The sequence below is a fragment of the Morone saxatilis genome, unplaced genomic scaffold (genome assembly GCF_004916995.1).
Source record: "Morone saxatilis isolate NCDOM2014 unplaced genomic scaffold, NCSU_SB_2.0 Contig18, whole genome shotgun sequence".
Lineage (NCBI taxonomy): Eukaryota > Metazoa > Chordata > Actinopteri > Moronidae > Morone > Morone saxatilis.
This window is the reverse complement of record NW_023339740.1, coordinates 7,681,491-7,694,679: the sequence shown is the minus strand read 5'-3', so window position 1 is coordinate 7,694,679 and position 13,189 is coordinate 7,681,491. Positions and strand designations below refer to the sequence as shown.

The 13,189-nt window shown below is 41.0% G+C and overlaps 1 protein-coding gene across 2 annotated transcripts in view; it reads left to right on the top strand.

Annotated features, from left to right (window-relative positions):
- Nucleotides 1-13,189, top strand: part of LOC118327781 (chemokine-like protein TAFA-1) — a 104,294-nt gene that overhangs the window by 75,785 nt on the left and 15,320 nt on the right. For both annotated transcript variants that reach the window (XM_035661235.1, XM_035661234.1), the window contains exon 3: nt 9,695-9,835. In XM_035661235.1, the coding sequence (XP_035517128.1) occupies nt 9,695-9,835 (141 nt within the window). The remainder of the gene's footprint in view (nt 1-9,694; nt 9,836-13,189) is intronic.

Here is a 13,189-nt window from a genome sequence, read left to right as displayed (position 1 = left end):
AAGTGTTTAGCACATTGATTTTCCTTGGGGAAGTGATCAATGCCCTGCCATATAATTATCATCTCACGAATGTGTCATTTAAAAGCCAACATCCACTTTAATAACGTGCTTAGTGGAAAACTCTTTGTCATGTACATGTCAGACAATGTCTGCTGTGTCTCAACCAGTAGTATGGCAATATGGGCTCACTTTCCACAGCTTTCTAGCCACATTTGCACTAACAGCCTGGACTTATGTGTAAAATGCTGTGTGTGCATACGATAAAATAAATGAATAAATTAATTAATAATTCAATTAATAAGTGAGAGAACATTAACAGACACATGGTGAGATGCAGCCAATTGCCTTCATGCTAAAAGGTAGCACTAAAACATGCAAACATTCCAGTGAGAGGGATTTGAGCATATTAACATTTATTGCATATGGGGCCCAGTAATGTAAATCCACGGAACTCCCTGATTGCTTAGCTTTACAGAAAGTGGGCAGATTATTTTCACAGCAAAGTGCCCTTTCTCTACATACTCTACTCTGAGAATTTTTGCATGCATCCATAATTTGATGTTAAGTGCTTGCTGATGCATTATGCATATTAGATAATGCATTGTGTGTAATCCAGGCAGACCTCGCCTGAACCTTGAGTGACATGTAGTTCTAGACCCCACACGCAGAAGCCCCAGCATGGCGTGATTGTATGGTTGAGACAGCCACCGTGTTCTCTGCAACATCACTCCTCCACACTGTGTCATTCTGTGTCACACAGTATTAAAATAGACTTTAGTCCAGACAGAAGATCTGATGTATCATATTCAACAGTCCTGTATAGCATTTTATAACTTCATTTTTAGTCATTATCAGACCTTTTTCCTTTTTTCTTATTTTTTCTTAGAAGAGTTGAGTGGAAACACATGGTCTATATTCAGGCCACTTTCCAGGGCTCAAAGAATTAAATTGTTTTCTACCAAGGAATGTCACTTTTTGAAGGCTGCTCTATGGTGCCGTTCAAAAAGGCAGTTTTGTGATTTTGAATGGACAATTTAGTTTCTCATTTCACCATCCGAGTCTCATTTAGAGCGAGCAGTGACCTGTGTCATATGGACATTGGATAGAGGTCAGGCACCGCCAACTGTACTGCAGGGTGCAGTAAAACACAGAGAGGTGCGGCCACACCTGCGTGCTTGGATCCAATGGTTGTGTTGGTTTGTAATGACACAGCAGTCACACAGCAAAAGAGAGGAATAAAGTAAGAAACAAGAAGACATAAATAGAAGTTTGCTGACTTTATCTAATGTGCCTCTTTATATGACCATGACAGCATATAGTAAATGTCTGTACAATAGTGTTTCTGGCACTGCACTACACTATTTCTGGCTTCGCCCTCTTGTCATATAAATAAGATAAGCGCAATGTAAGTGAAGGGACATGAGCCATCTCTCCCCTTTACTGTGGGTTTTTATTGTGATACCACATTTAAAATGCAATGAAGTCCTTCTCCATACAAAATATAACTGTCATGCGCATAAAAGAGCATTCAACATATCCTTACACCTGAAAGACCACAGAACTAGGTTACATCCTGCATATATTTACCATAATCACCCCCCTTTTCAATTCGTCTCTAAAGTAACTTCTGAGAACTTTTAATGTGTTTTCTCCAAAGCAGTGTTTTTTTGTTTCGTTTTTTTTAACCTGCTGGCTATTAGTTTTCATCACTTTTCTGAACAACCATGTGGGTAATAAAAGCCTGAATTGACATTTAAGCTATAATGGTTGTCAGCAGCCCCTGTATTGCCCCTCCCTTCACCAGGCTTGAGCTTGGCAGTGGGTCTTCTTGCAGTGAGTCCATGACACGGAGAGTTATATATGCCAGGGCATTACAGAACCCTTCTTAATCCGGTTTGTCACGCTGCTCCCTCTGGACTGGGGTAATTTCATGGTGCTGAACTGGTATTGATAGAGCCTTGGTAAATGAGGCACGCAGCAATCGTTAACTTTAATAACCATAAAGATGTGAGCATTGGAGTCATACAGGCCCACGAGAGGAAACCCATACAGGTGATTAAGAATCGACCAGGGCCGTGGCCAGCAGCACCTCGCATCTCTTATTCCTACTAATGGAATTACCTGTTAAAGATGTCAAGACTATTACCACCAATGGTGCAATTGCTGCACTATACTTTTCCTATTCAGTACACTGGAGCGTATTTCCATTTCTCCATGCATGAAGAAAAGCTATTAAAACCCAGGTGCATATGGAGATTTTTCTTTTTTTTTCCTCCTTATTCATCAAATCCATTCTTAGGTAGGTTTCTTTACGTTGGACCCACTGTAGTAGAGTAGTATTCGGCATTCTGTGAGAGTATGGCTAGATTCAGAAGTAAGCCATACTAGCAGTGGGGAAAAAACAACATTGATTTGTGTGACTCTAGTATAGCTGGGTCAGTGGTTCCTGTCAGTCAGCTTGAGCTCTGGAGTGTCTTTTTCCCCCCTTCCCCTCTCCCCCCTCTCCTTCTCCCTCCCTCAGGTTTGTGGTAGCTCCAGGCGCTACTATAGCTGCTATGTCCACTTGTTTGTCTACTCCCATTACTGTGGGTGATGCTGCCTCAGGAGGAAAGTGTAATCCAGGCCACAGAAGGGTCAGTGAGAAACCAGCCTGAAGCCTTCATACTGGCTGAGGTCAGAGAAACCATACGGATCACTGATGCTGATGGGTACTTGATAAACAGTGAATCCACTCTAGCTCCTGATACGTGACTGACATGTGGGTCAAAAGGTTTTTAGAACGGATAAACAGCGGTTAACAATGCCTGAGATTAATTTGTTTGTTAATCTTGGAGACATTCTGCACTGTAAATTGTCCCAAAGCTCACGTACCTCCCACTTCTTCTTTTAATGCGTTTAGTGGTAAATGGTTCATGCTCCTCTGGTAGTCCTCCTCCTTGAGGCTACCTTTTTATTATTCATTGGCGAGAGTCAGCTCTCTGGGAAAGGGCCTCAGAGTGAGAACAAGTGGCTTGGGCTCAAGCCTTAGTGGACGATTTACTTTCAAAGGCTAGGAGAACTTCAGCACTGCAAAGACGTACTCCATGTCCAAACCATAAAAGGAATGGTGTCTTTTTATGCTTCTACCGACAAAGGACACAGTCAGTGTCCATGTTAACACCTCCAGACAGTGACATGCATAGCAGCAGAGCTCTAATGTGGCACATACACAGAAATATGCACTATGCATGCAGTCACTTACTCGTTTTCTCACTACTTCACACATCTCCTCCATACTCCATGAGGTGTTATTCGGGGAGCATTAGCAGTGATATAGTCCATCATGAAAACATAGCGGAGAGGTCTAATTCTACTCCTCCCAGGGATTTCTCTTCACGCACTAGTCATTTTAACTGGTCCTGTAGTAGAGGTAGAGGAGTAGAGGAATTTGAGCAGTAAATGAGGGTTGTGTAATTTCTGGTAAAATATATAAACCGAATCAGTTGTCAAGAGATAGGACATGAAAAGTTGTTCCCTGGCACTGCCTCTAAGGCCTCCATTTGGAATCCACTCGATGGTGCTTTGTAGCGTGTTTAAACATTATCCTAAGTAATCAGGGGGAGTGTTCATGAAGTTCTAACTTGATGTTTAAGTAATGAAAAGCTAAATTCTGATGAGCGTCATTAAACATATATGCAGTGGGACAGCTGGCCCAGGGCCACTTTGATGCCTTTGCTTCTTGAAACAAATCATTAATATGCGTCTTTCTTCCACCCTCAAATCTGAAAAACATAAAACTAATCGGGACAAACAGACTAGAGCTTTTTTTTCATTTTGGACATATCTGACAACTTTTCAATCAGATTAATTTTATTTTGTTTAAAACTGCATCACAAGTCATAAAAAGGGGTCAGTCTCCATTATGCATGATTTCACTAAAAAAAAAACTCAATAAACAATCTGCCTGCTTAATAAAACTTTGTGGGGGTTTGAATTGTCTTCTCTGGCGCACTGTACAAAGTAACTTTGTTCACTCGTAAAAAGGCATTTGGCTTCTGTGAGAGTCTCAGTTTGTCTTCCAAATGTGCATAATTTTCAGCAATAATTTGAAATTCAGCTCTCACTGTGTTTCTTGAATAAGAACTCAGTGTCAAATTTACATTTCTAAGCTCTACACATGTCTACATTTGTTTACTGACAATGGTAACCATATTTCCTGTTGCTACCTGAGATGTAAATTGACAATTAGAAGCACTGAGACTGTGGATAGCTGTCAGTTACACAGATGCACTGGGGAACAACAACAAGCCCACAGAAAAGGAGGAATTGTGAAGAAAGATGGACTGTGGTTGATGCAGCAGCAGCTGCCTGTCTGGCAAAACAAAACAGGCACTCCAGCATGCAGGCGGAAACGGCTCATTTTCACCCGAGTGTGCACTGATTAAGTTGTTATGACGAGTCCTTGAGAGGCTTAAGTTTTCCCGGCTGCTGTGTTCCTTCCCTCGGCCATATGTCATTACTTAATAACTGTAGCAGTGTGTGAGAGAGAGAGAGGGAGTTAGAAAGGAGGTGACAGAAATGCTTGCTGATGGTGAGCCAGTGATTACCGCTCTTGGCCACTCTGCATAGATTATAGCTGTTGACACTGAAGCTGAGCCAAGGTGTAGTGGGAAAACTTTGTGGTTTGGTGACATATCACGAGCACCTGCATTTATCTCTGTGTAAAAAAATTGCCAGATCCAGCGAGATCAGAGGGAAATCAGTTGCCAGTAGAGTGCGTTCTTTGTCACTCAGAGGATAAAAGAAACTGTCACTTTCATTCCTGTGAGCCTGGAGTCTTTGGTTGAATAAACTGTCACGAGTTTGTTACTGTGACCTTGAGTTTATGCACAGAAACAATGTCATAGACAGACAGTGAGCCATCTATCTATGGCAGCAAAAGACAGACACTCCTGTAGCTTAAACTTGGCTAACAAAATACTTTTAGGTCTGACTAAAAAAAGTCACTATAAACTGAGTTACAGATGCTAGCCTTGCAACACGCATTACAAACAACCCATGATGCAACATTCTCTGTAGGAGACAGTGTCACAATTAACAAAGAGCGTCTGATGTTATGAACACGTATCTAGTCCTTGAATGTAAGACAACCCACACTTTTGTAAACATAATTTCCATAAAATATATAGTCCTGTATTTGGGCCAACATGGTACATCATTTAAGTACAACATGTTGTTTATATATGAATCATTGGATTTTTGCTTTTTTTCAAAGTGTCATGTATAAATTTACCTTGTCTACAAATCTGAAATTCTCAGTGCTTCTCTGGAAAATATGCTAATATGAAATGTTGCTTTTTTTTATCGTGAGCTCCCATTCCTTCTCCCACATCTATCTCCACATTTTACAATCTTACCTCATTAACAGCTCCTAATTGGCCATTGGGGCTAAGCTGAAAACAATGAAGCATTGATTTCCTTAAACATAATCACCTTGTCCAGTCATTTAATGGCTGCTGTCACTGTGGGCCGCCAAGAGAAAAATGACCAGTCAGTGGTCCCATCAATGCCCTTCACCTCCACTCACCAAAGGCTAGAGTGCACAGCCACCCACTCCATCTTAGCAGGTTGGTTTAACCCCTTTAGCCGCCTGAAAGGCTCCAAGCACTACATCCATCACAACCTACAGTCATGTGTCAAATTGTTGTAATCCCATAATGCACACACAGTAACTGTTGTGCACTTGAGCGTTTTAGTAGAAGATATATACAATGGAATACCACAAAATATCATAAGCATAAATAAACAGACAAACTGATATGAGCACAAACACACACTCTCAAACGCAGATAATGGATGGCCATTTACCCCACCAACTACCTGAATGGGATTGTGTCCAGTCCAAGTGGCCATTTGTCGTCTAAGTGGCTCTCATGACTGGCCCAGTAGAGTCATCGTGAAACCATTTACACTGCTCTCTCCTTCACATACCAGATGGTTCATAGTGATCATGCCTAATGTCCACCTGGCTGATGGCTGGACCTTACCCCTTGGCTGATACACACAGGCATGTGCTTGTGTGTGTGTGTGTGTGTGTGTGTGTGTTAGTGATAATCCCAAATTCTGATGGCAATAATTATAATCTTCATCATAATGATCATAATAAATAAAATAATGGGTTCTGTCCTAATAACTTGTATTCAGTCAGAAGTCTAAAAATAAAACATGACACAAACACGACAATATTCCATTAAAGAATCAGCATTTTTACAAGTTTAAGCCCCACAAACCGTGTAGCCTTTACATTACCTAATGCTAAGAAAGCTGTCAAAGTGAATCCTCCCAACTCCTGTCCAGTGTTAAATTCACATCATGTGACTTTTCAGTAATGTCTTCTAAAGGGTTAGACTTCTTCCTGTATAATGTTCAGAATGGAGCTTTCTGTCTTTAGTTCAGCAGAGAAAGTTGCACTTGAGTCAGTTGATTGGCATCACAATGTTGTTTATGTTAACTCTTCTGACACTCTTATGCCAGACCTCCTTGTTACCACAACTCCCTCCAACACCCCAACCTCCTTTATGTCACTGAAGCTTTGTTTTTTTAATTGTTCACTTACTGTTCAAAAGTTTGGAATCACCTGAAACAAGCTTGATTTGGTACAGTCAGGCGGCTGAGAGGCCTACTCTATGTTTTTGAATGGTTTGTCGTGCTTTTAGGTTGTAGAAAGTACTCATTACTAATAGATGTTATTTTATATAAAGGGTCTGAAAAAAAAGTAATGTTTTGTACATTGAGAACAAAACACAGTGCAATGGATCAAAATGAGTGACAATTGAAAGGGCAAAAAAAATACAAATGCTACTGGAATTAGATCACGGAATATCAGCTGAACATACTATGGACTGACAAATCATAGTTTAAGCCTATTCAGTGTAACCACTGGGTAGACCACAAAGAGAAACGGGTTCCCAAAATATTTGGAGCCCAATTGCACCTTTGTATTTAAAAAAACAATCTAGGCTCACTAATGCTTTCCTAGACTGGAAAACAAATTCCAAATCGAAGGGTATTTGGGGGGAACATGGTAACAATAGTATTCCCCCATGTTATGCAACATCGACATCGACTAAATGGATGGTTATCATTTAATTCTTCTTCTTTTGGGGCCAAAATTATTTCAAATGTAAATAATACATTTGGTGTCTGAATTATATTGTTTTAATCTATGGTAAAATGGCCGTTATTGAAGGAAAGAAGAAAAAATAAATTATTATTCTAAACTTTTAAATGGAACTACAGCTAACCCATGAGTGGATTAGTTCTCCCAGCAGAATGCAGCTCACATTCTCGGAGAGATCGCTCAAAGAACAGAGCCTTGTGTGCCAAATCTAACTGTATAAGCAATCGCAATAAATGGTAAATTTATGGACTTGAGTGTTTCTGACTTAAATGAGGAAACATACAATCTTGAAAATGTTATGTACAAAATTGCTTCTAGGACCCACTGAAGAAATGAATCCAGAAGTCTTGATAGGGGTTGCCTTTTGTTGTCCCTTGTCAGATGTTTTTTGGGTACAACTCAGTGGTGCTAACCTGCAAATCCGGCTCTGAATCTAGCCATGGGGATTTAACCCAATTCAGTATTCTGTGATGCAACGTAAAGTCCTCACTTATTCAGAGATCTGCTTTGACTTGAAAGCAAGTCTGCAGGTCAGGAAGCTGTCAGTAAAATATTCAACAAGCCAACACATTGTGGGGTTTGGGGTTTTAGCACACTCAAGGGATTTTCTCCTCACTTTTATAGTCTGTGTTCTGCCTTCTCCTGCCCAGAAAATATCTAACAACAAGCGCTGAGAGAGTGACATTAATACTGCACGACAGCACGGTCCAGCAGGACTGCAAATGTTTGCCTTTTAATCCAGGACTCTGCAGCCTTTGGTCTGGCCACGGCCGACATTGATGGGAATGGGAGAAGAAAACTGTTGCCAAACTTGTCTAGGCTGCTGGGAGCTCAGCTACGTAATTCATGACCCGAGCCATTTCAAACATTTGCACAGCCAACCAAGCTAGAGAAACATACACCGGTTGTTGTCATGCCAGTGGAAGCAGATGCATCTTCTTGCCGCAGCAGGGTGTTCTCTTTAAAACTTGGTAGGGCCAAGTGAAATAAGACACAAACAAGATGGAATGTGGCATTTGCTTGTCTCCCTTTGTTTTTGCACTCTATCCATTCTGTGGATTGGAAAGGATAAGTTCTCCCTTTTCCTCTCCTCTCCTCTCCTCTCCTCTCCTCTGTCCGGGGATGAGCTCTAGTTTAATTGTTGGACGCTAGTGTCTGTTGCGGTGGCTGTCAAGGGAAGATAAAGAGTTTTTCCTGGGGCGTATGGAAAGGGGAGAGCGGTGATGGAGGGCCTCTCTCCTGCAGCTCCGCTGGCTGCATTAGCCTCACGCTTTATAATTGTGTGAAGGGGGCACTTCCAGTGGCTCCCTCATTACTCACTGGCATGGCCAGTCCCTGGCAGCCAGACACACCTTGTCCTCTAGCTCTCTCTCTCTGCCTGTCTCACTCATTTCAGGATGTCCCTCAGCTCCATCACCCCCCTCTCCCTCCCCTGGGCAATCCTTCCTATTGTTATTTTGACCCAGTATTGCCATCGGTGCATATCGCCTTCTCTTTTCACAGAATTTTTTTGACATCCTCCTTTGTCAGACTGGGACCTATTGTACAGCATTTGCTCTGACTGATGTCACCTATGCTTTGGAGTTAATGCTTTAGTATAGTATAGCCCAAGACTGTGTTGGCTTAGTCAAGGGACTCAAGGGTCTCAGCAATCTCAGTCTATGACTGAAGCCTGTGACTGCCAGGTGTTCACTACAGAAGCGTAGACAAAAGATCTGTCTCATTTTAATCATATTGACAACATATGGAAGATATCAAGGATGCAAAGGGGGGCACATTAATACATAGCGAGTGCATGATGTGATCTTCATCATGGGCTGATTGGTATGGAGTGAGAACAGCCAGCACTGAGTGAGAGGCAATTAGATGACATAATTGAGATGCCTTGAGGGCCAATTTGTTCCACATACTTACAGTGGAAGTGCCCAATGATTGTACTGCAGCGTGCCTCACATGATATGATCTGAGGTAGCTGAGTTTCCCTAAGCCTGTCTTTCATTCACATATTTTTTCTTGATTGGATTTTTGATATTGATGAAAACGCATGTATAGCCAGTTTAAGGTACAGTGTGTACGATTTAGTGACATCTAGCAGTGTAATTTTAGATTGCAACTCACTCGCTTCACCCTCCACTTCTAAGCGTGAAGAAGAAATAGCTGTGAAACATGCAAAGAATGCTAACAGCCCTATCTAGAGCCAGTGTTTAGTTTGTCCATTCTGGCCTACTGTAGAAACATGGCGGTCCAACATGGCGGCCTCCATGGAAAAGAACCTGCTCTCTCTGTAGATAAAAACAGCTCATTCTAAGGTAACGAAAACAAAACAATTCTTAATTTCAGGTGATCATACACTAATAAACACATACCTATGGTTATTATATTCGATTTCTGCCAATAGATTCTCCTAAATGTTACACACTGGACCTTTAATGAAAAGTCACAGTACATTTGCTTCAGTTAATTTTCTGTAACATGTTTTCTATTAATCTCTCCCATTTACTGACCATGTACCTCTGTATTTGTGTCTGTCTGCAGAGGGAGGTACGTGTGAGGTGATTGCCGCCCACCGATGCTGTAACAAGAATCGCATTGAGGAGCGTTCTCAGACAGTCAAGTGCTCCTGTTTACCGGGGAAAGTGGCCGGGACAACACGCAACAAACCATCTTGTGTGGATGGTGAGGAGATCTTATGTGTTTTAACACTGTGCTGCTGCTGACCATTTCGTACTGAGGGATTTTTTCTATTTGATACATGTTACTCGGTCCATTATCCCTAAGAATTATTTACATAATACATCCAACATGCTTGAAGTTTAGTGACTCAGTGACTCGTCCTGTCTAACTGCAGCTTTCTACACAAAATGTGATGTATAGACTGATATTTCATTTCAGAAACAGAAGATGTGTCCAAGGCAGCTGTGGAAGAACTATTCAGATAAATTACTAAGTAAAAATAACAATGCCACAGTGTAAAAATACTCTGTTACAAGTAAAGGTCCTGCATTCAAGCTAACTACTTAATGTACTTAAGTTACAAAAGTACAAAAGTTTTAGCATCAAAATATACTCATGAAGAATTTGTTATGTATAATGGCCCATTTCAGGGTTAGGGGTTAGGGTTTAAATGTGGAGCTAATTTTAAGATAAGACAAGATATACTTTATTATCCCAGAGAGGAAATTTGGCTTGGGCAGTAGTGCTACACACAGCTGCAATCAACAGTGCTATACACAATAATAAGATACATAAAAAAAATAAGAAAGATATGTAAAATATTGCACATGCATTGTGATATAAAACATACATATAAATAGATTTTATAAAATAGATGAAAAAACAGCTAAAAATGAAGAATGAAATCATAAGAACATAAATCCATCATTCAGAACTAATTGCAACAGTGCCTCATTACTCATGAGACACAACATAAATAAGCATTGAGCTGGTTGTTTGTCGAGTAATGTTACAGAGAGAAAATAAGTTACTTTATATACTGCTAGGAAGCATCATAAATTAGAAGCTGATTAGTTTGCTATAATAATCTACACCTGCAAAGTAACTAGTGTAGTGGAGTATATGGTACATTATTCGCCTGCAGAATGTAGAAAGTAACATAAAATAAAAATACTCAAGTAAAGTGCAAGGATCATAAAATTGTGCTCAGTACAGTACTTGAGTACATGTACATTTCACCACAGATCCAAAATGAGATCATCGTCAGGTTTGAATCATTTTTTTCAAAAATAATGATTCTTCACATGCTTTAATAAACACCTCAGACAAAGACCTACATCATTTTATATGATCATTAATATACCTTTCTCTGCTGTCTCTCTCTGATATTTCTAAATATAAAAATACATTGAACCATTAAGAACCTAATGCTGTGCTGCTGGGCATCATGGGAGATAGAGGATGATCCAGTTGGGCTGTTGAACACCTGAGTGGGGAGCACGTTGCAGATCACATCGCCTAAGGCAGCTCAGGCTGATGGAAATGAATAACTAATAAACACAAGTCAGGGAAGCTCCAGGCTAGTGCACCTGAATTACCTCAGCTGAGAAAAACAATCAGGCAGAGGCAGCTCCATGGAAAAAAAAAAAAGCTGACAGGAAGTCACAAGTCTACTGAGACAGAACTGCGTCGCCCCTTTTACTCCACGGAGCTCATTTATTGCTCCTCAGTCTCGATCTTTTCACCCCCACCTTCAACAGAGATCAAAGTCATCTCTCTGACTGCCCTCTTGCAAAGAAATGACACCAAAATATCTTCATTATGAGGGATGTTACATGAAGGGCCAGACAGGTTCGCTCAGTGGGTTTCACAGGGTTGGTTAGCCACAGCTGACACTCAAGAAGATCCTAGAACATGAATTACATATGAGCAAAGGACGATACTAAAGAACTTTCTCTTGGTTTGATCAATCCTTACCCAAAACCCTATAAAACCTTTTTTGTGAACAGTGGAATTTTTGGTCCTTGAGACATTTTTCTCAAAAAATAGATGTTTGCACTGGGATTGGAGGCATCGTCTGAATGAAACATTTACAGAGCTCTGAGAGTGTGTTGTCCTTGTACAGAGAGACACACGACCAGACACTGTCTCCTCCGCAGCACCCAACAGACAAGGGACTCTGGACTCCTTTTATATTCACTCAGATTGTGTCTCACTAAACATGGCCTTGACAGACCTAAAATCAGACTGAGACATTTTCTTGCCCACAACCCTAAAGATGAAAACCATGTAATAATAAAAGGGGATATTAGGACATCCAAAGAAGTAGCCAATAGAAGTTTGACAAAGATATACAAATCAAAAACTAAATTAGATGGACCAAGGAATGGAGGTGGAGAAGAAGCAGATGTTGTTAACACTTCATGCCTCTGTGCTTTCGGGTTCTCGCAGCGAAAGAGTTCTTGCTGTTAGTGTATTGATTAACAGGCACTCATAGAAGGAGGGGTGATAAAAATGGAAATGACAAGTCACTGAGCAGGAAGCTACTGCATTGAGCACCATTGCACCACACTGAAAGAGTTAAGGTGACCTCACCTCTAATCATTCGGTTTGCTTTGTTTGGGGCCTTAGCTTTCTCTCTTGGATAATTTTCACCTGCTTGGCTGTTTGTTATTTATTTAACACTGAACCCACCATGGGATAAGGGTTGAAAGGCAGACGAAATAATTATGTGATTATTCATAAGAGCTCATTTGTAGTCGGAAGTGTCACGCATTACAAACACAGCATTTAACTAAATTATCTTTTTTTTGTAAGTGTGGAAATAAATGAACACAGATTGGAGTAGGTGGAGAGACTCCATTCAAGGGTTTTGATTATCTAGAAAATCTTTACCTGAAAGTTGCATGTGTTTGTCAACTGGGCCCCGCAGGCTGCCGTTGCACTATGTGAGGGATTATAGACTTGTGGAGTCAGTGGTCTGTCCCCTCAGCAGCGCACCGGCCTGGCCCAGATGGAGCTTTCTCCCCAGGTCCCAGCGTTATTAATGTTCCGTCCAGATGAGGAACGATGCCGCAGCCCAGCTCATCTCACCACCCCCTGGGGGACACCTGCCGCCACTGTACCATACACAGGTTATGTTCCCACAAAAATATATATAAAAAATTATATATATATAAAGAATAGCCAGTGCTCTGATAGAACAAATCAAAAGTATATCTTCAGAGGTCGTTTGGTTTGGACACACATACAGTGCCTGGAGGAATGAAAACTCCTTTATCTTTGGCCAAATTTTTCAGAAACTGGCAGTCTCCCTGATGTGCCGTATTATCAGCCATTAACGTCAAACTCCAACATCAAAGCACAGAGTGAAGATCAGTCCCATTGTCGAGTGTTTACTACCTTATGAATATGGGCCACACAGGGTTATTGTAGCTGCTACTGGTAACTGTTTGGGTTGTTTTTAATATATGGGGATGTGACGACAGCTTGCGTTGGGAGGCGTCATGTTCAGTGGGGGTCTGCTGTCAGATTATCCCCGTAGTGGGAATTGATTATTAGCTTTGACAAGGAGAA